This window comes from Lacerta agilis, chromosome 10 (assembly GCF_009819535.1).
Source record: "Lacerta agilis isolate rLacAgi1 chromosome 10, rLacAgi1.pri, whole genome shotgun sequence".
Taxonomy (NCBI): domain Eukaryota; kingdom Metazoa; phylum Chordata; class Lepidosauria; order Squamata; family Lacertidae; genus Lacerta; species Lacerta agilis.
In genome coordinates this window covers 3,498,273-3,519,375 of record NC_046321.1, presented here as the reverse complement: position 1 = coordinate 3,519,375, position 21,103 = coordinate 3,498,273, and the positions used below count along the sequence as shown (strand labels likewise).

Here is a 21,103-nt window from a genome sequence, read left to right as displayed (position 1 = left end):
CAATTTTGAACCAATCAGTTGTTCCATATCCAGTTCTAACTGTAGCTTCTTGTCCCACATAGAGATTTCTCAGGAGACAAATGAGGTGGTCCGGCACTCCCATTTCTTTAAGAACTTGCCATAGTTTGTTGTGGTCGACACAGTCAAAAGCTTTTGCGTAGTCAATGAAGCAGAAGTAGATGTTTTTCTGGAGGTACTTTCCTGAGGTACTTTCAATAAACCCTTCCTTCACTGGGTTTTGGGAGTCTCCTCTTTACCCATTTGCTGGCAGGAGGAAAAAAAGTAAAAAGAAACACTTGTGGAACCAACTTTTCCATCACACAGCCCTCCTCAGCACAGTCCCCGACAGGCTCCCTTTTGCAGAGCGACTGGCTTTGGAAGTCCACGTCCCTGGGTGTTGCTGAGGCCCAGGTGCCAAGCGGCCTGTCTCAGTGGAAGCCTGGGGACCAGGCTGCAGTTCCTAGGAAGCTGCCTTGTACTGACTCAGACCATTGGTCCAACCAGCTCAGTACTGTCTGCACGGACTGGCAGACATTCTGCAGGATTTTAGACAGCCCTACCTGGAGCTGCCAGGGATGGAAGCTCATATCTCCTCCTCGGAGAAAATCCCGGCCCTCTGTTGTACATTTCGTACTGTACCCCTGTTGGGGCAGGGACCTGTTCCTTCCCTGCTCTGTATGTCAACTATCAGGCTGCTGCAGCTAAATAGAAGCCCAGTGCTCTGAGACGTTCCCCTGACCAGCTCCGGTTGAAAAGAATGGAGCCACACAAGAGCTTCCATTTATTTCTATAGGGCTTGCTTGTGGGCAGGGTGGATTTGATTTAAATAGAACTGATTTAAATCACGATTTAAATTACTAGTTAGTAAGGCTCAGGGCTGATTTAAATAAAAAAAAATCCGATTTAAATCAGATTTTTTTCTATTTAAATTGGATTTTTTTCTATTTAAATCGGATTTTTTTCTATTTAAATCGGATTTTTTTGATTTAAATCGGCCCTGAGCCTTACTGACTAGTGATTTAAATCGTGATTTAAATCAGTTTGATTTAAATCAAATCCACCCTGCTTGTGGGAATGTCTCGGGCGATTGCCCCTCTTAAACATTCAGCGGCAGCACAGCCAAAACCTGGGCGACCCACAAGTTCCTCCTTAGGACCCACAACTGTAGGCCAGCGTAAATGGTTGCCAAAGCGCCTGAGTTCTCCTTTTGTTCTTTAGGATGGCAAACTCAGCAAAGAAGAAATTGTGGACAAGTACGACTTGTTTGTGGGCAGCCAGGCTACGGACTTTGGGGAAGCCTTAGTACGACACGACGAGTTCTAAGCCAGAGAAGAGGAAAAGAGGAAGAAAGTAATTTATTTTTTACGGTTTCCGGAATAACGCGAGGAACTCTCTCACTACTGAGACTGGCAGTTTCAGGCAACAACGTGGAAAAACGAGAAGAACCTTCTCCCGTCCTTCCTTTGCTACTTGTTCCCGTAGGGATGGGAGCTCAGTGTTTTGACAAGCAACTTTTAACTTGCAACAAATGGGTTGTTTTGTTTTATAGATTTGCATTTTGGATTTTAATTTTTTTTTTTTTTGGTCTAACAAGCTCTGTTTTATTTTTGTATTTTATTTTTGACCCGTGTGAGATGAAGAATGCATATCCTGAAACGTTAGCCCTAGAGCAGCACTAGTTCTCCCTAACTGACCTCCCCCTGTGAGTGTGTGTGTATGTGCCTAGCTACAAAATCCAATCGCAGAATGCCAGAGAACAAGGAGGGCCGTGGAAAAACACATGAGAAAGCTTCAGTGTTCTGGTTTTTTTTCCCTATTACTGTTTTGAACCGATTGCCTCCAGCCCATCTCTAAGGGCCTAGCGGAGAATTTCGACTGCAGATGCTTCCAGTTCAATCTTACTACTGTTACCCTCTTCAGTGAAAGAGATTTTCCCACAATGCACCTCCCACACCTGAGTTAGGAAGGTTTGCCAAAGGCTGTACGTTATGGCACCCTTCAACAAGAGGCGTTGTGGCCTCTCTGCTTCACCCCAAGTATTAATTCCTGTTGCTTCTGCTGCCCCCAGGAGCTGGGATCATCCAGCCCCCTTGCAGATGGGGTAGAACACTTTGGCCAGTGCTGCTACAACCCTCCATTCAGGGCATCCCCCCCCACCCCAAGGACTTGGTTATGAAAGCCAAATCACCTCCACCTTTTATCCTCCTGGTTCAGTTTTCTGCTCGCCTGGGCCTGCCTCTGCTTAGAGCATCGAGCAGCTGGTGCCTCAAGGCAGGGCACAGTGGGCGAATGCCGTACGGGCATCAAGCAGGCCAGGAGAATAATGTGGCAGTTGGATGCACGTGGAAGTCCTTCATTTTTGAAGTGCCTTTACCTTACCTTTTTTTAAAAATCAGGCTTCCCTGCCAAAAAGGAACCCCGGTGCAAAAACGTGCGTCTAAAAGTAGAGAGGGAATCTCTGTCCTTTATGCAAAATGCATGGCAAATTCAGCAGCAGCGTGCAGTATTAAAGATCTTCCCCCAAGCAGTGTTCTGATCTCCCGGTGGGCTTCTAAGCCCCCAGCTGCCTAGTCTGCCTGGGTGAGGGCCTTCTCCTTATCTCAAAGAAGGCAAACCCCACGCCCTCTCTTCTTCCTCTCGGGTCCCAAGGTGCAACGTGGGATCTCGGCCTTTTGAAGCTGACGCTTGTACGAGGGTTGTTGCCACCCCTCTCTCAAGCTGAGAACAGTTCCCATTCTAGGACCAGTTTGCTGGGTTTGCTCATGCAGGTTTCCTGGGTCCAACCTGCCAGGAATAGCTCCCCCTGCAAGCCCATTAAATGAAAACGTGATCAGTGCTCAGCACGACTGCTGGGACCTGGTCCCAGGCTTTCAGGCCTGTCTTCCTCAGCCTGCTGCTCTCCAAAGGTTTTGCGTGACAGTCCCAGAGCTTTTCATCCAAAATGTCTGGAGGGCAGCAAGCTAAGATAGGCTGTTTTTATGCGCTAAGGACACCTCTCTCTGCAAGCCCCTTGAACACTAAAGGCCACCCTTTCCCTCTGGCCTGCACTAATAACTCTCATAATCACGAGTGGTTTGGTAAAGTTTCCCCGCCCCCAAATTTCCTTTGAGCCAGGACAGATACAATCTTCAAAACACTACCTACACCCGTCAGTTCCAACTAACCTCTTCCTTTTTAGTTAATAAACTCGGTGCCGTGGACAGGAAAGCAATGTTTGTGAAACCAGGCGTTGGAAGAATCCAGGGTTTCGTAAGATCGGTGTGTTGTGTGGCTGGGCTTCCGCTCCTAACGAAACAGCAGGGCATTCCTCATTTCCCAGTTTCAGGAAAGGAGATGCATCCTGTTCCGAACAAGGTGAACAAAACACCTGTAGAGGACCTCAGCCCCATTTGCTTGGCCACAGAGAATGGAGAGAGGGGCGGCGAGTTTATGAAATATTGCTTCTTGCCCAGATGTGAAGAGTGGAGTGGGGAAAGGGGAAACTCTTGCCAGTGTTGGCTTCCCGGCTTCTTTGTCGAACACTAAAGAAGGTGCATCTCTGCACCACAATTGCATTTGTCTTCCCACGCTTGCATTTTTTTCACTCTGAAGCAAAAGCCCCCTCCTCTCCCCTGTAGACTATGTCCCACGAACACCCCCGGAAATTCTGACCTACAGATTTGGCAGGGAGGAGAGGGGGTGTTTGCTTGTGTGCGCATGCAACACAGCTGGCTCTGTTGGTGTGACCGATACCGGGAGCAGGTTCCTTCAGGGGACGTATGCCTGCGATCCTGCTTTTTAGCACTGATGAGCCAGAGTTTCAGGGGTGCTGCTGTGCAGGTGTGTGCTGTTAAAAAAAAACCACAACTTTATCCCCGCTGCAGGAAAAAAATGGTCGAAACAGTATTCTGTCCAAGTCGGGGCTTTCTGCCATGTGTACCTTGATTTTTATACCCCTCCGTGTTACCTCCTTGCACAATCTTTATTATCAAAGCAGATATGAACCTGGTGGCCACAGAAACTCGTTACTCGCATGCCCCAAAGCTCTTCATGGCCCACCTTTTTAGGAGACTACTTTTGTGTTTTTTTTTGGTAGAGTGTAAATGAAGTTTTATATAATGTACAACATAAAGATGGTGTCTTAATAAAAAACTGTTTACATCCCTCGCGGCTCTGTATCTTTGCTGGTGCCGCTGTGTGGGCTTCGGGAGTCTTCCCCCCTTTGCTTACGAACTCTGGCCTGCGCTTCAGCCCCAAGGCCGCCTCTTGCTTGCAATCCCTCTCCCAGCGTGACGTTGGAGTGGCACCTCCAGGAAGGTGACAAACGGGGCTTGAAGAAGCACACCTACGTTGTTCATCTCCCAACTACGAGAGGTTCTCTTTAGTACGTTTCCGAGCACAATTCAAAGTGTTGGTGTTGACCTTTCAAGCCCTAAACGGCCTCGGTCCTGTATACCTGAAGGAGCGTCTCCACCCACACCGTTCAGCCCGGACACTGAGATCCAGCACCGAGGGCCTTCTGGCGGTTCCCTCACTGCGAGAAGCAAAGCTACAGGGAACCAGGCAGAGGGCCTTCACGGTGGTGGCGCCCGCCCTGTGGAACTCCTTCCCTTCAGATATTTCTAATGGGATGCTCAGTGCCTGGGATGCAGAGGTCTCCCAAGCAGCACAACACTCCTGTGAGGTTTGAAGCTTTCAGAGTTAAAGAAGCTCAACAGTTCGCTCCTCCCACAGGGAGGATGTGTCACAACATCCGGGTTATCTGCTGTATGCAATGCCTTTGTGATTTATGTGACGCACCGTTTATTTTCTGGTCAGTCTTACTTTCGGTTCTGAACCAGAGAGACCGGGGTGATGATGTCCTCTCATTCTCCGGGAAAGTGGCTATGATTTATATGCTTGTAATAAAGCGTACTTGCTTAGAAACAACCCAGACGTTGTGGGAGTTTAATTGCTGGCACGAAAGGTACACACACCGTTGCGCAAGAAGAAGTAAGAAGTTTGAACAAACTCTGCTAAAGCACTGGAGAAGCAGGAGAACGCAGAAGGAAGCATGCTGGACACAACTCCAAGTGCTAAACTGGTTTTGAGGCTTTTCCAGTTAAAACCAAAAGCCCCACACCTTCGGTAGTTGACTTTTGGTGATGCCTCTCCTAGATACGCTGGCTCTCCTACGGAGAAATGTTGCTGTATTTGCAGCTTTCTCGTTCGGAGAAAAGTTGAGCGAGAGTTCTCATGATAGACCTGTATAAAATTACACCCGGCATGGAGAAAGTGGAAAGAGAATAGTTTCTTGTGACACCAGAACTCGTGGACGTCCAACGAAGCTGAACGTTGGGATATTCAGGACAGATGGAAGAAAGTTCCTCTTTTCGTTAAACTGGGGAACTCCCTGCCACAGGAGGTCCACCATACCTATGTGGTTTTAAAAGAGGATTGGACAATTCATGGAGGAGGTGGTGATCGCTAACCCTGATATCTGTGCTCTGCCCCCGGGTAGGAGGCAGAAATGCTTCTGAATACCAGTCGTTGGAAACCGTGCGAGGGGAGAGGGCTCCTGTGTTCGAATCATGCCTGCGGGGTTTCCCATTGGGGCATCTGGTTGGCCAATGTGAGAACAGGGTCCTAGACTAGGTTGGGCCATTGGCCTGATCCAGCACCCTGCTGTGTCCTTTTGATTTCATAGCCACACAGATCTACCTGCTAGGCGATTTAAGTAGGTGGTGTGTGAAATTTGGAGCCTGAAAATGTAACTGCAGCCCCCTGGTTATTGGAAAGCATAATCCCGGCCATTCCCCCACCCCTCATTTTCTCTCTCTCTCATGTGTGTGTCACTTTCAACCACCTTGTGAAGGACACCACAACTCCTTTCCAAAGTTGCATTGTGTTGAAACGTTTGCGTTCGATTTATTGTCTCAGGTCCTCGGTTCTATTTCAAAGCAAAGTCACAGAAGTGGGAAGGCAGATAACACAAGCCATAGTAGGTTCTGTTGTGAATTTATACATGCTTTGTAAATTTATATATATATATATATATATTTTAAAAAATACCTTCTGCGTTGGGAGGAAAGAACAGATTCTGTCCATTATCGGGAGATTAACCGAGGCCTCGGATTCGTCAGTCTTTTGTAAATCACTCGTCTACTTTGCATCCTGGGTACCAGGATAATAACACGTAGGACGTTGTGCTGGGTTAGAATCATAGAATTGTAGAGTAAGAAGGGACCTCCAAGGGTCTTCTAGTCCAACCCCTTGCAATGCAGGATAAGTGACGGGGTTACTGACAGTAATAAAAGCATTGTCACCAAATCTTAACATCACCCTTTAGATATTACCACGCCACAAGCTGCAAGAGTTGAATGTTTTCTGGAAAATAGGTGTATTGATCTTGTTGGGAGCTTCTGGTGCTCGGGATTCAACTCTCTCAACACAGAACTGCTAGTCCTCCTGACACCCCTGCGAGGTAGGCCAGGGTGGTGCCCTCTTTACAAATCGGAAACTGATGTGCCCAGGGTTATGCCAGAGCTGGGATTTGAACTCAAGTCTGTGTCCAACTCCTTCCCTGCCCTGGACCCTTCTGAGATTTTTCTCTGCGCATCATCTTCCCGCCCCAGCCATGTGCAGAGCGGGTATCGCCAGTATTCCTTGCGGGTAGGGAGGGAGAGCATTGGCTCTGCGTGCAGAAGGTGGCAGGTTTGATCCCTGAAGGCAACTCTCGGGCAGGGCTGGGAGAGAAACTTCCCCCGAAATCTTGGGAGAGCTGCTGCCGGTCAGTGCAGACAACCCTGCTCTAGATGCACCACTCGGCCTGACTCGGCAGAGGCAAGCTTTCTGGGTTTCTACTTGGGGCAGGATCACAGCTCAGTGGCAGTGCAGCTGCACTGCATTGCAGAAGGGCCCAGCCTGAATCCCCAACACTTCGCTTGCCTCAAAAGATGCTGCCAGTCGGTGCAAGGCAGCTTCCGGTGTTCTGATCCTTTTGCAAAGCTCACACGGAGCGCCGAGCACCCAACAGCTGCCAACCTTGGCTCCGGAAAAGCCACAGCGGTATTTGGAGGAGGTGAAGCCGTGGGGCTTGCATTTCCTGGTGGAACAACCGGCCCGCTTTCTAGCCGAGAGCGTGCAATTTTAGGAGGGCTCTGCCTGTGTGCAAATGGGACCTGTTTGCTGAGGACCCTGGCGGGGAAGGAGCTCCAAGCTTAACGGAAGAGTGTCGGGACACAGAGTTGGGTTTGCCACCCTGGTGCCATTGCGTTCTTGAGAGCTTCCTGCCCCTGAGCCTCCCTGTGGATCATAATCTTGCACAAGAGAGCCCTAAACCACTGTCAAACCGCAGCTCACATCTATTAAAAAAAGAATGCGGTTCCAAGTGGATCTGCTCGAATTCCATTGGCTCTTCCTACAGATCCTTTGCAAAAGTAATGAGTGCGCTTGCCTGCATGTGTGTGATAGAGAGACCTGGAGAGATCTCAAGCAGTGAGAGTTTCTTCCCAGCCCTTCCGCTTTTAATTAGAAAGCTTTAATTATATGGGCCAGGGTTTCGAGCTGGGATGCTCAACATACACAGCCTCTCTGCAAATACTCTTCAAACAACAGTTTCAAGCTTCTGGTCCTCATCTGCTCCTCCCTTGCTTCCACTAGGCTTTCCTTGTCATCCCATCAGTCATTTTGCCTCGCCCATCAGATAAGACTGGTCCCATTTCCTTTCTGATCCTGGAACAGGGAGCATAAATGCTCCCAAGGATGTTTGGGTCCTTGAAGCAGGGGATCTGAAAGCTCTCGCTCGCCAGTGCACAATATCACAATAAACTAGAGGACGGCCAGTTTGCACAGCCCCAATGACAGGGCCAGCTCCTCGGGGTGAGAATACCATTGTACCCCATGATTATGGCTTAAGGAGGACTCTTGCTCCCAAATTGCTTCAGCATGTCCTGAAAACAGCCATCAAGCAGCTCTTGCCCCCTTCCGTATCCAGCTCCAGTTCTTAAAATCTTCCCAGCTACTTCGCTGCCATCTGCCCTTATCACAGAACCATAGAATTGTAGAGGGACCCAGCGGGTCATCTAGTCCAACCCCCTGCAATGCCTGTCCTCACCGCCGCTCATTCCCAAACTTCTTTCTCTCTGTCCTCCCAGTTGTCACTTGTGGGGCCCTGGGTACGGCGCCTAAACATTCTGGCCCTAGATACGTATTAAAATAGCAGCAGACAGGAGTTGCGGTCATCACATGCAGGGCAGTTTGTGAGCTGACTGTACACTTTAGGGCTCTCTGCTTCTGTGTGGTGGCTTGCTTTGCAAAATCAAGTTTCTAGGCCTCATGCTCGTTGCTTTGAAAAGTGCTGCCAAACTCTGAAGGGGAGCCCTGGGCAATTCCATGAGGGTTTCAGCAGGCTGGCTCCACAGCCCCTGCTGCTTCCTAGTTTTAATTCCTTGGGATTAATTCCCACGGCCGGCCGGCCCCTCTAATTTTTAATGCCTGCCATCTTCCTGCTCTCTCTCCCCACCCCCCAAGTTGGCTCATTGAATGTGTCGTTTCCCACAACTTAACCAGAGTGCAACAGCAATTTTTAAGGGTTAAAATCGTCTTAAATAAATCTGATGGTTCGGCTTTTGGAACAACTCCAAATTCAGAAGGAAATTCAGAAGTCAGCATGGTTGGTTATGCCCGGCCGGACTCTGCGTCGGTAGCCCTCGGAGACTCGATCTGACCGCAGCTGCCCTTTTTTTTTTGCTCGATTGAGCCAGTCCGTTTTGCCCGTGTGAAACTACGAGAGACCAAATTATCTGGGTGTTGAAGTCCCGGGCCTTTGCCCTACGTCTGAGCCGCGGAGCAACCCTTTTGGCCCTCTTCCCCCCCCCTTGGGCATCCTGGGCCCGGCTGTGGGTGGCTGGGGAGGGTCTCTCTCCTTCTCGGGACCCCACGGCACGCTCTCCTTAGCTGGGGCTGACCTGGCTGGAAGAAACCGAGGACACCTCTGTCTTCTGGGCTGAGCTGGACACGTCGGATTCGTCGGTCATGGGTTTGCCACAAACGGTCTCCATGATGCAAGCACGGAACTGGCAAGGAAAGAGAAGGAGAGGCTTGAGGTCTGCTCAGAGCCAGTGGGGTCTCCAGCCACCACACCTGCAAGGTGTCAGTCCTTCCAACCCCTTCAAGATGCAGGGCGTAGAAATGAAAGTCTTCCTTCACATTTATTATTATTATTATTATTATTATTATTATTATTATTATTATTATTATTATTACCCTGCCCAACTGGCTGGGTTTCCTCAGCCACTCTGGGCGGCTTCCAACAAAATATTAAAATACAATAATTCAACAAACATTAAAAGCTTCCCTAAACAGGGCTGCCTTCAGATGTCTTCTAATATCTGGTAGTTGTTTTTCTCTTTGACATCTGACGGGAGGGCGTTCCACAGGGCGGGTGCCACCACCACCAAGGCTCACTGCCTGGTTCCCTTTACAGGTGGGTAGCCGTGTTGGTCTGCCATAGTCGAAACCAAATAGAAAATTCTTTCCAGTAGCACCTTAGTGACCAACTGAGTTTGTTCTTGGTATGAGCTTTCGTGTGCATGCACACTTCTTCTGTTTCAGTGTATCTGAAGAAGTGTGCATGCACACGAAAGCTCATACCAAGAACAAACTCAGTTGGTCACTAAGGTGCTACTGGAAAGAATTTTCTATTTTGTTTTGCCTGGTTCCCTGTAACTTGGCTTCTCACAGGGAGGGAACCGCCAGAAGGCCCTCGGATCAGGACCTCAGTGTCCGGGCAGAACGATGGATGTGGAGACGCTCCTTCAGGTATACTGGGCTGAGGCCGTTTAGGGCTTTCAAGGTCAGCACCAACACTTTGAATTGTGCCTGGAAACATACTGGGAGCCAATGTAGGTCTTTCAAGACCGGTGTTATGTGGTCCCGGCGGCCGCTCCCAGTCACCAGTCCAGCTGCCGCATTCTGGATTAATTGCAGTTTCCGGGTCACCTTCAAATGTAGCCCCACATAGAGCGCATTGCAGTAGTCCAAGCGGGAGACAACGTCATGCATGTACAGACCCTCTAAATGTCCCTATTTTCCCTGGAAAGGAAAACACCTCTACGGCTATCTCCTATTGAGGCTATTACAATTAAGAGAGTTAATATGGTCAGACAGTGAGCGACTTACAGGGAATTGCTGTATTTTACAGGGGTGGGGGTGGTGGGGAAACCCAAACTGAAATCAATGGGAAATTTAAGGAGCCCTCTTACGGACTGGCTGCAATATCATCAGTTACACGAAATGTTTAAAAAAGAAGGGTATTGAAAAAGGAGACTTTTCAAGCATCATTCAGCCCAGACACTGACATCCAGCGCCGAGGGCCTTCTGTCGGTTCCCTCATGTATTTTAATATTTGATGGAAGCCGCCCAGAGTGACTGGGGAGACCCAGCCAGATGGGCAGGGTACAAATAAAAAAATATTATTATTACTTAATAGATTGGATAAATGTATTTAGTCGTAGAAATTTGTTTATGGAATTTGTTTATGGATTAATGCAAATAATACTGTGTGTTATTTTATTTATTTTTTTAAATGTGTGTGTGTGTGTGTGTGTGTGTGTGTAGGAAATGTTTAAAAAAGGAAAAATGGTTTTTCGGACCGAAGCTCACAATTTGAAAAAGAACTTCTACAAAACAAAGAAACTAAAATGTACAATGTGTTATTAGATTGGAGGGCAGCGGGGGGTGGGGGGTGGGAGCTTGTCCATCTTCTATGACACATTGGGCAATAGATACAGGACATAATATAGATTTTAATCTCTGGGGGAAACTTTGGAAGAGCGATCTGAAGTTTACAGCATGTTATTCCTTGAAGGAGAACTACTTGAAAATGATTTACTGATGGTATTTAACTCCGAGTAGGCATGCTAAGATGTCTAAGGCTGAATCAGGTAATAGAGAAACTTTTGTCCAAAATGTATAATTTGTTATTAGACTGGGAAACAAAAGACGAGCTTGTCAAAGCCTCAATGACACACTGAAAAAACAAAAAGACAACAAACAGTCACGGGATATAACTAAACTCAAATCCAAAAAATCCTGGGGTTTATATAGTTTAGTTTGGGTTTATATCCTTATAGTATCTCCATCTCGTTTCAGGGGTTGTCACGGGTGAGTTCTTTATACTTTTTTGGTCAATTACACACTGGGCAATAGATATAGGTCACAATATACCGTATTTTTCGCTCCATAGGACGCTCCGGACCATAGGGCGCACCTCATTTTTAGAGGAGGAAACAAGAAAAAAAATATTTTTCTGGTTTTCCTCCTCTAAAAGCCCTGTTTTGTTTTGTTTTTTGTTTTGTTTGTGAGGATCAGCTAAAAGTTTTGCAGCTTTTTTGCAAAGGGAAAAGCCCTGGGGTTTTGGGGGGGGGGTTTGGAGGATCAGCTAAAGGTTTTGCTGCTGTTTTTGCAAAGGCAAAAGGCCTTTTTTGAGAATCAGCTAAAAGTTTTGCAGCTTTTTTTGCAAAGGGAAAAGCCCTAGGGTTTTTTTTGTTTTTGTTTTTGTTTTGAGGATCAGCTAAAGGTTTTGCAGCTTTTTTTTGCAAAGGGGGAAAAGCAAAGCTCCTTTTGCAAAGGGGGAAAAGCAAAGAGGAAAAGCCCAATTTTTATGGGGTTTAACTCACATTTCTGAAAAATCTTAAGGAAAGGGAGCCATTTCTACTGTTTCCAGACAGATAATCTAATCAGCCAGTCACATGTCCTGGGGAAACAAACAACCTCCCTCTGCAGCACATTCAACAAAGGAGGGCGGGGCTGAAAGGGAGCCGGGGACTCTTATCTCTCTCCCGATCTCCTGCTGATCAGCTGCTGAGCGGGGTCCTTTCAACACTCCCTTTTCTCTTTGTAAAATAAAAAGCACAATCTGCTTTTGGCCCCTGGGCAATTCAGCTCCAGGGACCACCATTCGCTCCATAAGACGCACAGGTATTTCCCCTTACTTTTTAGGAGGAAAAAAGTGCGTCTTATGGAGCAAAAAATACGGTAGATTTTAAACTCTGGGGGAAGCTCTGGAAAAGCGACTTGAAGTTTACAGAATGTTATTCTTTGAAGGAGAACTACTTGAAAATGATTTACAGATGGTATTTAACTCCGAGTAGGCATGCTAAGATGTGTAAGGCTGAATCAGATAAGTGCTGGAGATGCAATGAATTGGGGGGGAAAGGTTTAAAAGCACTTCCACAAAAAACCCAGAGTCCTTTTTGTTGGGGTTAATTCAGACGGAAATTCCCAGGTGTCAAAAAAGGTGATTTATGTATGCCATTACTGCGGCCCGTGTTCTGTTAGTCCAAAAATGGAAAACGAGCGAGGTCTCAACCAAAGAGGAATGGCAACTTAAACTGATGGAATATGCGCAGCTTGCAGATCTAACATATAGAATAAGAGAGCAAGAAGGACATACGTTTAAAGAAGACTGGAAAATGTTTATTGAATATATGGGGGCAAACTGTGTACACTTGAAAACATTGGCAGCATTAAGATAAATTCAACAGTGTAAATAAGTTTTGATGGATATAATCATGGATTACTGAATGGTATAGTTTTTTGTAAAATATGCAGGGAATTTATGTTATGCAAAATGAACGATGGAAAGAGAAGAAGGGAAATCATTGATATTTTAAGGTTGTTTAAATGAATATTCTAAATTGTAAAACAGAAAATACAGGTGAAACTCGAAAAATTAGAATATCGTGGAAAAGTCCATTTATGTAAGCAATTGTTTTCGTTAGCTACTGGAGTTTAATATATGAGATAGACTCATGACATGCAAAGCAAGATATGTCAAGCCTTTGCTTGTTATAATTGCGATGATTATGGCGTACAGCTGATGAAAACCCCAAAGTTGAAATTGTTAATTTGGGGTTCTCATCAGCCGTACGCCATAATCATCACAATTATAACAAACAAAGGCTTGACATCTCTCGCTTTGCATGTCATGAGTCTATCTCATATATTAGTTTCACCTTTTAAGTTGAACTACTGAAAGAAATGAACCTTTCCACTATATTCTAATTTTTCGAGTTTCACCTGTATATTGTGTTTTTTTGTGTGTGTGTGTTTCCAGGGAATCCAGAAACCATCCCCGTTTCTGATTTGATCCTGGAATGTCCCACTTTTCCTTAAGTGGGAAATATCAGAGAACTATTCGAGGGTATGGAATTATGCGATTCCCAGGTCAAAGAGACAACCTAGAAGACATCTGAAAGCAGTCCTGGAGCGGGAAGTTTTTGGGGTTTTAAAAAATATTTAATATTTTATTGTGTTTTTATATATGTTGGAGGCCGCCCAGAGTGGCTGGGGCAACCCAGTCCGATGGATGGGGTGTAAACAGAGCTGCGATTCCCCAGCGGTTTGACTTCACCCCCGAAAGCACACTCCATTGTCTCTCGAGACACATGGGATGCCAGCAGGGAGTAGCAACCTTGCAGCCCTGCCGCAGGGCGACCGTTTCGCACCCCTTTCCCCTGCCCGCGGAACGGCCGGCTGGCGACTCACCTGCTTGTTCATGAAGCAGTAAATGATGGGGTTGTAGACACATGCGGACTTGGAGAAGAAGGCGGGGATGGTGACCAATCTCAGGTCCAGGCCGTGGTCCCGGTTGTTCACCATGTACATGGCAAGCGCGGCGTACGGGACGTAGCAGAGGCAGAACGATCCCACCATCACCACCACCATCCGAGACACCTCCCGCTCGGCCTTCTGGGTTGTGGCCGACTCCTGCTGCTGAGCGGCTACCTGGGGAAAGGAGGCACATCACCTCTCGCAAGGTGTAGGGGCAGGAACATGTCGCTTTCCCAGAGCACCGTAGCATTGGAAGGGGGCTCCCCAAAGGCCATCTAGCCTGACCCACTGCAACGCTTGCTCGGCAGTGGGCGGGTGGCCGATGCCCCCAGGACTACGCAAAGGCGTTTTGCTCAGCGGCTATCAGCGGTCAGGTGGGAGCACCGTAGGGTGGGGGGGGTGCAACCTAGCACCGAGGGGGGGTTCTATCAGCACGGCTGGCTGCGGAACTCCTTGCCACAAGAGGCAGGGGCACCCGCCAACCTATCTGGCTTTGAAAGAGGATTAGACAAATTTGGGAAGAGGAGAGGGCTTCTGAATATCGGTTGCTGGAAACGGCAGCAAAAGAAAAAGCTATCCTGGTAGTTATTGGTGTGTTGTCAAAATGGGATTAGTTTGATTTCCTAATCAGCTGGAAGCATGATGCCAATAAAGGCTGAGTGAATTGGAGAGTCGAGGAAAGGTATCATCTCGAAAAATATCTATTCACCATGCATTTATACAATTTCATCATTTGCTTACAGGCTTCCCATTTAGACGTTTGGTTGCGCACAGCAAGAACAAGATGCTGGGCTTGATCCAGACACGGGGCCGCTGCCCTCCAAACCCCTGTCTTTTTAGCATCTCCTAAGAAATGGCCTCCCTGGAATGCCAACTTCAACAGGGCTTTCCTGAAGTGCCTGGCAGCTCTTGGGAAGCACACCTGAGAGGCGGTGTAGTGGTTAGAGTGCCGGACTAGGACCTGGGAGAGACCGGGGTTCGAATCCCCACACGGACAGCTCCCTGGGCGACCTTGGGTGCCGCCCGCTCCCTGTCAGCCTAACCCTACCTCGCATGGTTGTTGTGAAAGGGGTCGGAGGAGCTGGGCAGGAGGGAGGTACTTACGGCACGGAGGGCGCCCAGGAGCTGCGAGTAGGAGAAGACGATGAGGGTCAGGGGCACGATGAAGCAGAAGATGAAGAGGAACCAGGTGTAGTATTCGCTCTTGTACTTGGTGCCAACCGTGTACCAGTCGGGGCCGCAGGAGCACTGTAGGCCCTCGGGAATGAACCTGAAAGGCAGAGGAGCAGGGTCAGGGGAGGACATTGGCTTTGTATGAGAAACCCCCCCCCAAAAAAAAAACCCCAAAGATGCTAACAGCAGTGGATTAAGGCATACAGGTGAAACTCGAAAAATTATAATATCGTGGAAAGGTTCATTTATTTCAGTAATTCAACTTAAAAGGTCAAACTAATATATGCGATAGACTCATGACATGCAAAGCGAGATATGTCAAGCCTTTATTTGTTATAATTGTGATGATTATGGCGTACAGCTGATGAGAACCCCAAATTCACAATTTCAACTTTGGGGTTTTCATCAGCTGTGCGCCATAATAATCACAATTACAACAAGCAAAGGCTTGACGTTTCTTGCTTTGCATGTCATGAGTCTTTCTCATATATTAAACTCCAGTTGGAAGGAGTTAATTAGCTAACCTATATATTTACCTGAATGTATTGTTAGTCCAGTGAATGTATTAAGTATAAAAGTGCCCCTGTTAAGCTTTTCTGTATGAAATTGCTCTGTAAAGCTGTGAACTTTGATCTGCATTGTACTTCTCTCTGGCAAGCTTTGCCTTACTAAGTGTCTGGAGATAAGAACAGTAGACCTTACGCAGAGAGTACTGTAGCTGTCCTTCATTGAGAGGAACTGTTGTCTAGGTCAAGAGATAGGATGGCCTTGCTGGAGTGCGCATGAACCAACTCTGGCTAGATGTCATTTGCCTTATATGTACAACAGGAAATGTTCCTTATATGGACAAGAGGAAGTTTTCCGAAGGTGGGGGGAATGAGTTGGAAAACTGTATAAGAACTGCTGGTAAACTGACTAACTTTTGTACTTGCTTGGCTATCTAAACACCGAAGTACCTCTGCATGCAGAAATTAAATCTTTCTCTCTCTCTGAAGCCAGAAGCCTCAGGTTTTTTTTACTTCCATGTTCTCTCACCGGGCGCAACAATGGGAACCCGTAGGGGCAAATAAGGCTCCACAGTAGCTAACGAAAACAATTGCTTACATCAATGGACTTTTCCACGATATTCTAAATTTTCGAGTTTCACCTGTATCACTGCAATAAGACATAGAATTATAGAACTGTAGAGTTGTACGGAAGTGAGAGCTGGACCATAAAGAAGGCTGATCGCCGAAGAATGGATGCTTTTGAATTGTGGTGCTGGAGGAGACTCTTGAGAGTCCCATGGACTGCAAAAAGATCAAACATATCCATCCTTAAAGAAATCAGCCCTGAGTGCTCACTGGAAGGACAGATCCTGAAGCTGAGGCTCCAAGACTTTGGCCACCTCATGAGAAGAGAAGACTCCCTGGAAAAGACCCTGATGTTGGGAAAGATGGAGGGCACAAGGAGAAGGGGACGACAGAGGACGAGGTGGTTGGACAGTGTTCTCGAAGCTACCAACATGAGTCTGACCAAACTGCGAGAGGCAGTGAAGGATAGGGGTGCCTGGCGTGCTCTGGTCCATGGGGTCATGAAGAGTCGGACACGACTAAACGCCTGAACAACAGCAACAGAGTTGGAAGGGACCCCCAAGAGTCATCTAGTCCATGCAGGAATCACAGCTGAAGAATCCCTGAAATGTGGCCATCTCTTCTACAAACCTCCAAGGAAGATCCACCACTTTTCCACTCCACTGCAGAGGTCCCTTTACCTTTACCTTTAAGGTGCTACTGGACATTTTGTTTAAATATTTTAATTTATTTTGAATGTGATTATATGTAAAAGCAATAAAAATCATGTGTGTGTGTGTAAAGTTACTGCACAGGCTTCCGGTCTTTGGACCTTCTCCCCATTCTGAGCCTCAGAAGATTCCCTCCCTTCCCGTCTCACCTGCTCCACCCAAAAAAGGGTGGTATGGAGACCCCGATGCCGATGAACCAAGTCGCTGCCACCACCAGAAGGGCGTGCTTGGAGTTGAAGCGGAAGTTGCCGAAGGGCTTGCAGATGACGATGTAGCGTTCGAAGGCAAGGAAGGCCAAGGACCAGCCGGTGACCAGCCCTGGGCGGGTGGGAAGACAGAAATGGACAAGGATTGATGAAGATCGGCAGTCGGCCGAAGGGCACGACACGCAAGGAAAAGGGGACAGGGAAGGAGAAGGAAAAACGCAAAGGGGAGGAATAATTACAGACCTCCTGCATGCTAAGGTAGCTCAGTTGGTTGCAATGTGTTGCTGTTGGGTGTTCTTTGGGGATTCTCTGCACTGCAGGGGGCTGGGCTAGATGAGCCTTGGGGCTCCCTCGCAAGTCTACAATTCTATTATTCTGATATGCCTGAAGGAGCGTCTCCATCCCCATTGTCCAGCCCAGACACTGAGGTCCAGCTCCGAGGGCCTTCTGGCAGTTCCCTCCCTGCGAGAAGTGAGGTTGCAGGGAACCAGGCAGAGGGCCTTCTCGGTGGTGGCGCCTGCCCTGTGGAACGCCCTCCCATCAGATGTCAAGGAAATAAACAGCTATCCGACTTTTAGAAGACATCTGAAGGCAGCCCTCTTTAATCATCATCATCATCATCATCATCATCATCATCATACCCCGCCCATCTGGCTGGGTTTCCCAGGCACTCTGGGCGGCTTCCAACAGAATATTAAAATGCAATAGTCTATTAAACATTAAAAGCTTCCCTAAAGAGGGCTGCCTTCAGATGTTTTCTCAAAGTCTGGTGGGAGGGTGTTCCACAGGGTGGGTGCCACCACCGAGAAGGCCCTCTGCCTGGTTCTCTTATTTTAATGACTGATGTTTTAATGTATTTTAAATCTTTTTTGGGGGAGCCGCCCAGAGTGGCTGAGGAAACCCAGCCAGATGGGCAGGATATAAATAGCAAATTATTATTATTATTATTATTATTATTATTTATTAGATTGGGAGTCTTTTAAGTGTACTGAAAAGGCAAGGAAGAGGAGACATGAACGAGAATCCCCGACAAAAGGCCAGGGGTTCTTCCGCTGCCATTCTCTGCCGGTTGGTCCGGATGACCTTTGGGGGACCCCTTCCAGGCTCCGCGACTCTATTCTACTCCACTTTTTACCTGCCACCGAGCCCAGGAAGGCCTCCAGGGCGCATATGTGCCTCCCGAAGAAGAAGTAGCCCTGTGAGCTGGCCAGGAAGACGGTGAAGACGGAGAAGACGCAGAAGAGGAACCCGGCGAAGGAGATGTTGACGAGGATGTAGTTCAGCGGCTGGCGCAGCTTCTTGTACTTTACGGTGACCACCAGGATGATGGCGTTGAGGGGCGTCCCGGCGAAGAAGACGAAGCCCATGAAGGCCGTCTGGAAGTAGAAGGCCCACATTGGGGCGATGTGGTACTGGGGGCCATCCCAGGGACCCACGTTGGAGATGTTCTCGAAGAGGTAGAAGTCTTCCTCGCCGGACATCGTCCCTGGTGCCTCCGCGGGGACCGAGATCTGCCCGAAGGGCCCCTGCCCTCCTGTTATAGGAGGACGGAGCGGGCAATCCACTTAGAGGCTCGGCCCGGGATCAGGAACTAATCCCGATCATCCCAGAGGCAAACTTGAGGATTGAGGGCACATAAGTCCCTTACCTGCTGTCCCCTAAGCCCCTCTCAGAGGATAATCTCGTTTGCTGTCCAGATCGGAGCCGATTGCGAGGGACTCTTTGGGATAGCAGAGGGCAAGGCGACGCAGAGCTGCCCCCACCCGCCGTTCGCTTCCCAGGAAGCCTCTCTCAGCGGAGCCTACAAAGGCACTTTGTAGAACCGTAGAGTCGGGACCCCCAGCGGTCATCTAGTCCAACCCCCTCGCGACGCGGAGAATCGCAGCTGTAGCGAAAATGACCGGGAAGATCAGAAACTGAGATGATGATAAATTTAATAAAGAATGGTTCTTACTAGGAAAAAAAAAAAGAGCACTGTGAGAAATTAAAAATATTGGCAGGATTTTTTTTTTTTTAAAAAAAACGCTTGCAGTGTAACAAGAACTATGGTAAGAACTGAGTGTTAAGGAAATATGGAGAATGTTATACGATGTAGTCGGAAAATAATAACTATGGAACCCATGGAGCGGTGGAGGGAAGTCAAGGGATTATTATGATTTACATGTGATTTTAATTCTTAAATGTAAAACTGAATTTGAGAGAGAGAGAGAGAGAGAGAGAGAGAGAGAGAGAGAGAGAGAGAGAAAATCACAGCTATAGCATAGGAACCCAAATGGGACATCTAGGAATGGGATCAGAAGCTGGGGTGGCTTCTGTAAATTTGAGGTGTCCCGCTTGAAACGGGACAGTTGTGCTTTTTTCTATCCTATCCCCTTCTCTTCTCCAGGCTAAATAAACCCAACTCCCTCAACGGTCCTCCCTCTCTCTCTCCCCCCATTCGCTCTCCGCCCCACGACTGGAAACTGAATTCCCTCAACTTTATCAATGCACACGTCGTCCATTTGAAGCACACATCATTCCCCCCCCGGGAAGTGTAGTTGCCTAAGGGTGCTGGGAACCGTAGCTCAGCAAGAGGCGGACTACGGTTCCCAGGATTCTTTGCAGGGAACGGTGTGCTTTATGATTATTTGTGCCCAGGATGCAACTGGCCTGGTTATATGTGACCCCACAGTTCGTACCTGTGAAAGTTTCAGGGCCGACAGACTGCTTTAGACCCAAGCAGTCCATGCCCTGTAGTTTCCTGTCGAAATCCTGTAGCTATTTCTACCACAAAGGTTTTACGCTGTGTTCTCTCCCCTGTTCCCTTTTAGATGCTCTGTAGCTCACGAGAGACCCTCTAGACGACAAGAACGAGTTAACATTGGGGGTAGCATCACAGAATTATGAATAAAGTGGGATAACTTTATAAAGTGTTTAGGGAAGTTCTTAATGTTCTATATTTTATCCCTTTTTTATATTGTTGGGAGCCGCCCAGAGTGCCTGGGGAAACCCAGTCAGGTGGGTGGGGTATAAATTATTATTATTATTATTATTATTATTATTATTATTATACGCTGGTGGCGCTGTGAGTTAAACCGCAGAGCCTAGGGCTTGCCGATCAGAAGGTCGGCGGTTCGAATCCCCCCGACGGGGTGAGCTCCCATTGCTCGTTCCCTGCTCCTGCCCACCTAGGAGTTTGAAAGCACATCAAAGTGCAAGTAGATAAATAGGTACTGCTCTGGCGGGAAGGTAAACAGCGTTTCCGTGCACTGCTCTGGTTCGCCAGAAGCGGCTTAGTCATGCTGGCCACATGACCTGGAAGCTGTACGCCGGCTCCCTCTGCCAATAAAGTGAGATGAGCACCGCAACCCCAGAGTGGTCCGTGACTGGACCTAACGGTCAGGGGTCCCTTTACCTTTACCTTTTACACTGGTTTTCAAACGCCTTGGTACTCAAACAACTTGGAACCCAAACACTGTAAACCCAGAAGCAAGTGTTCTGATTTGCAAACGTTTTTCGGAAGCTGAATGTGCTCTGTTTTGAGTGCCACAACTCCGTTTTGAGTGTCTGTCTGTTTTTGCTATTTATTTTGTGTTTTTGTTTTTGTGCCTGTGTGGAACCCAGTTCAGCTCCTGATTGATTGACCGATTGTGTGACTGCAGCACATTGTTTATCGCTTTCATTTTATGGATCAATGGTCTCGTTGGACAGTAAAATTCACGTTCAATTGCTTAGGGGTTGTTTTTAAAAGTCTGGAACGGATTAATCCGTTTTGCATTACTTTTTATGGGGAAGCGTGCCTCGGTTTTGGAACGCTTTGGTTTTGGAACGGACTTCCGGAACAGATTAAGTTTGAGAACCAAGATTACCACTGTATTATAACTTGTGGACCGAATGGATGTTGGCACACCGAGCTGCCTCATTAAAAGCACAGCAACAGAGGCTGGTTGAAAAGTTGGCAACCCAAATGGTAGCAAGCCTGCTTGGGATTTCGGCCTCATGCTCTGCCATAATAATAATAATAATAATAATAATAATAATAATAATTTATTTATACCCTTGCCCATCTGGCTGGGTTTCCCCAGCCTATTCCTCCACCCCTCTTTTTCCCCTGAATAAATGGGACTTTCTCCCCTTTAAGGGCAGAGGGAGGAATGCCATCCTCTGTATGTTAAATCCCCATTTCTACAGGGCTCGGGTGGAATCCGGTCTGCCCAATTCTCCCCAGCATTAGAGGGGTTAAGAGCTTTGCTCCAGAGCAACATGGACGTGAGCATGTGAGCGCCATATGGGACGTGGCACATCTCCCTGTTCTTTGAGAACGTAATTTGAGCCTGCAAATTACCAGCCGGCCTGAAGAGAACATCTGGAAGGGATGTAAGCAACT

At 47.7% G+C, this 21,103-nt stretch overlaps 2 protein-coding genes across 4 annotated transcripts in view; one reads left to right on the top strand and one right to left on the bottom strand.

Moving 5' to 3' along the window:
- CALU (calumenin) overlaps window positions 1–3,838 on the top strand; it is a 38,551-nt gene extending 34,713 nt beyond the window's left edge. For 2 of the 3 annotated variants that reach the window (XM_033161647.1, XM_033161646.1), the window contains one exon: window positions 1,219–3,838. In XM_033161647.1, the coding sequence (XP_033017538.1) occupies window positions 1,219–1,323 (105 nt within the window). In that variant the 3' untranslated portion in view covers window positions 1,324–3,838. The remainder of the gene's footprint in view (window positions 1–1,218) is intronic. The other variant, XM_033161644.1, reaches the window with a different exon arrangement.
- Window positions 3,839–8,879: 5,041 nt separating this feature from the next.
- Window positions 8,880–18,218, bottom strand: OPN1SW (opsin 1, short wave sensitive). Its single transcript, XM_033162860.1, has 5 exons — window positions 17,873–18,218; window positions 16,681–16,849; window positions 14,680–14,845; window positions 13,510–13,749; window positions 8,880–9,035 (listed from the first exon to the last, which is right to left on the bottom strand). Exons 1-5 carry the CDS (start codon window positions 18,216–18,218, stop codon window positions 8,913–8,915), a joined length of 1,044 nt encoding a protein of 347 aa, XP_033018751.1. The 3' UTR covers window positions 8,880–8,912.
- Between the last annotated feature and the right edge of the window lie 2,885 nt (window positions 18,219–21,103).

Excerpts from the sequence above, each read along its gene's own strand:
- OPN1SW (XM_033162860.1), bottom strand. The coding sequence starts at position 18,218 with ATGTCCGGCGAGGAAGACTTCTACCTCTTCGAGAACATCTCCAACGTG. Across the intron at positions 16,850-17,872 it reads CTTCCTGGGCTCGGTGGCAG|GGCTGGTCACCGGCTGGTCC; the intron begins GTAAAAAGTGGA and ends CCACCCGCCCAG. Across the intron at positions 14,846-16,680 it reads CCCTTTTTTGGGTGGAGCAG|GTTCATTCCCGAGGGCCTAC; the intron begins GTGAGACGGGAA and ends TCTGCCTTTCAG.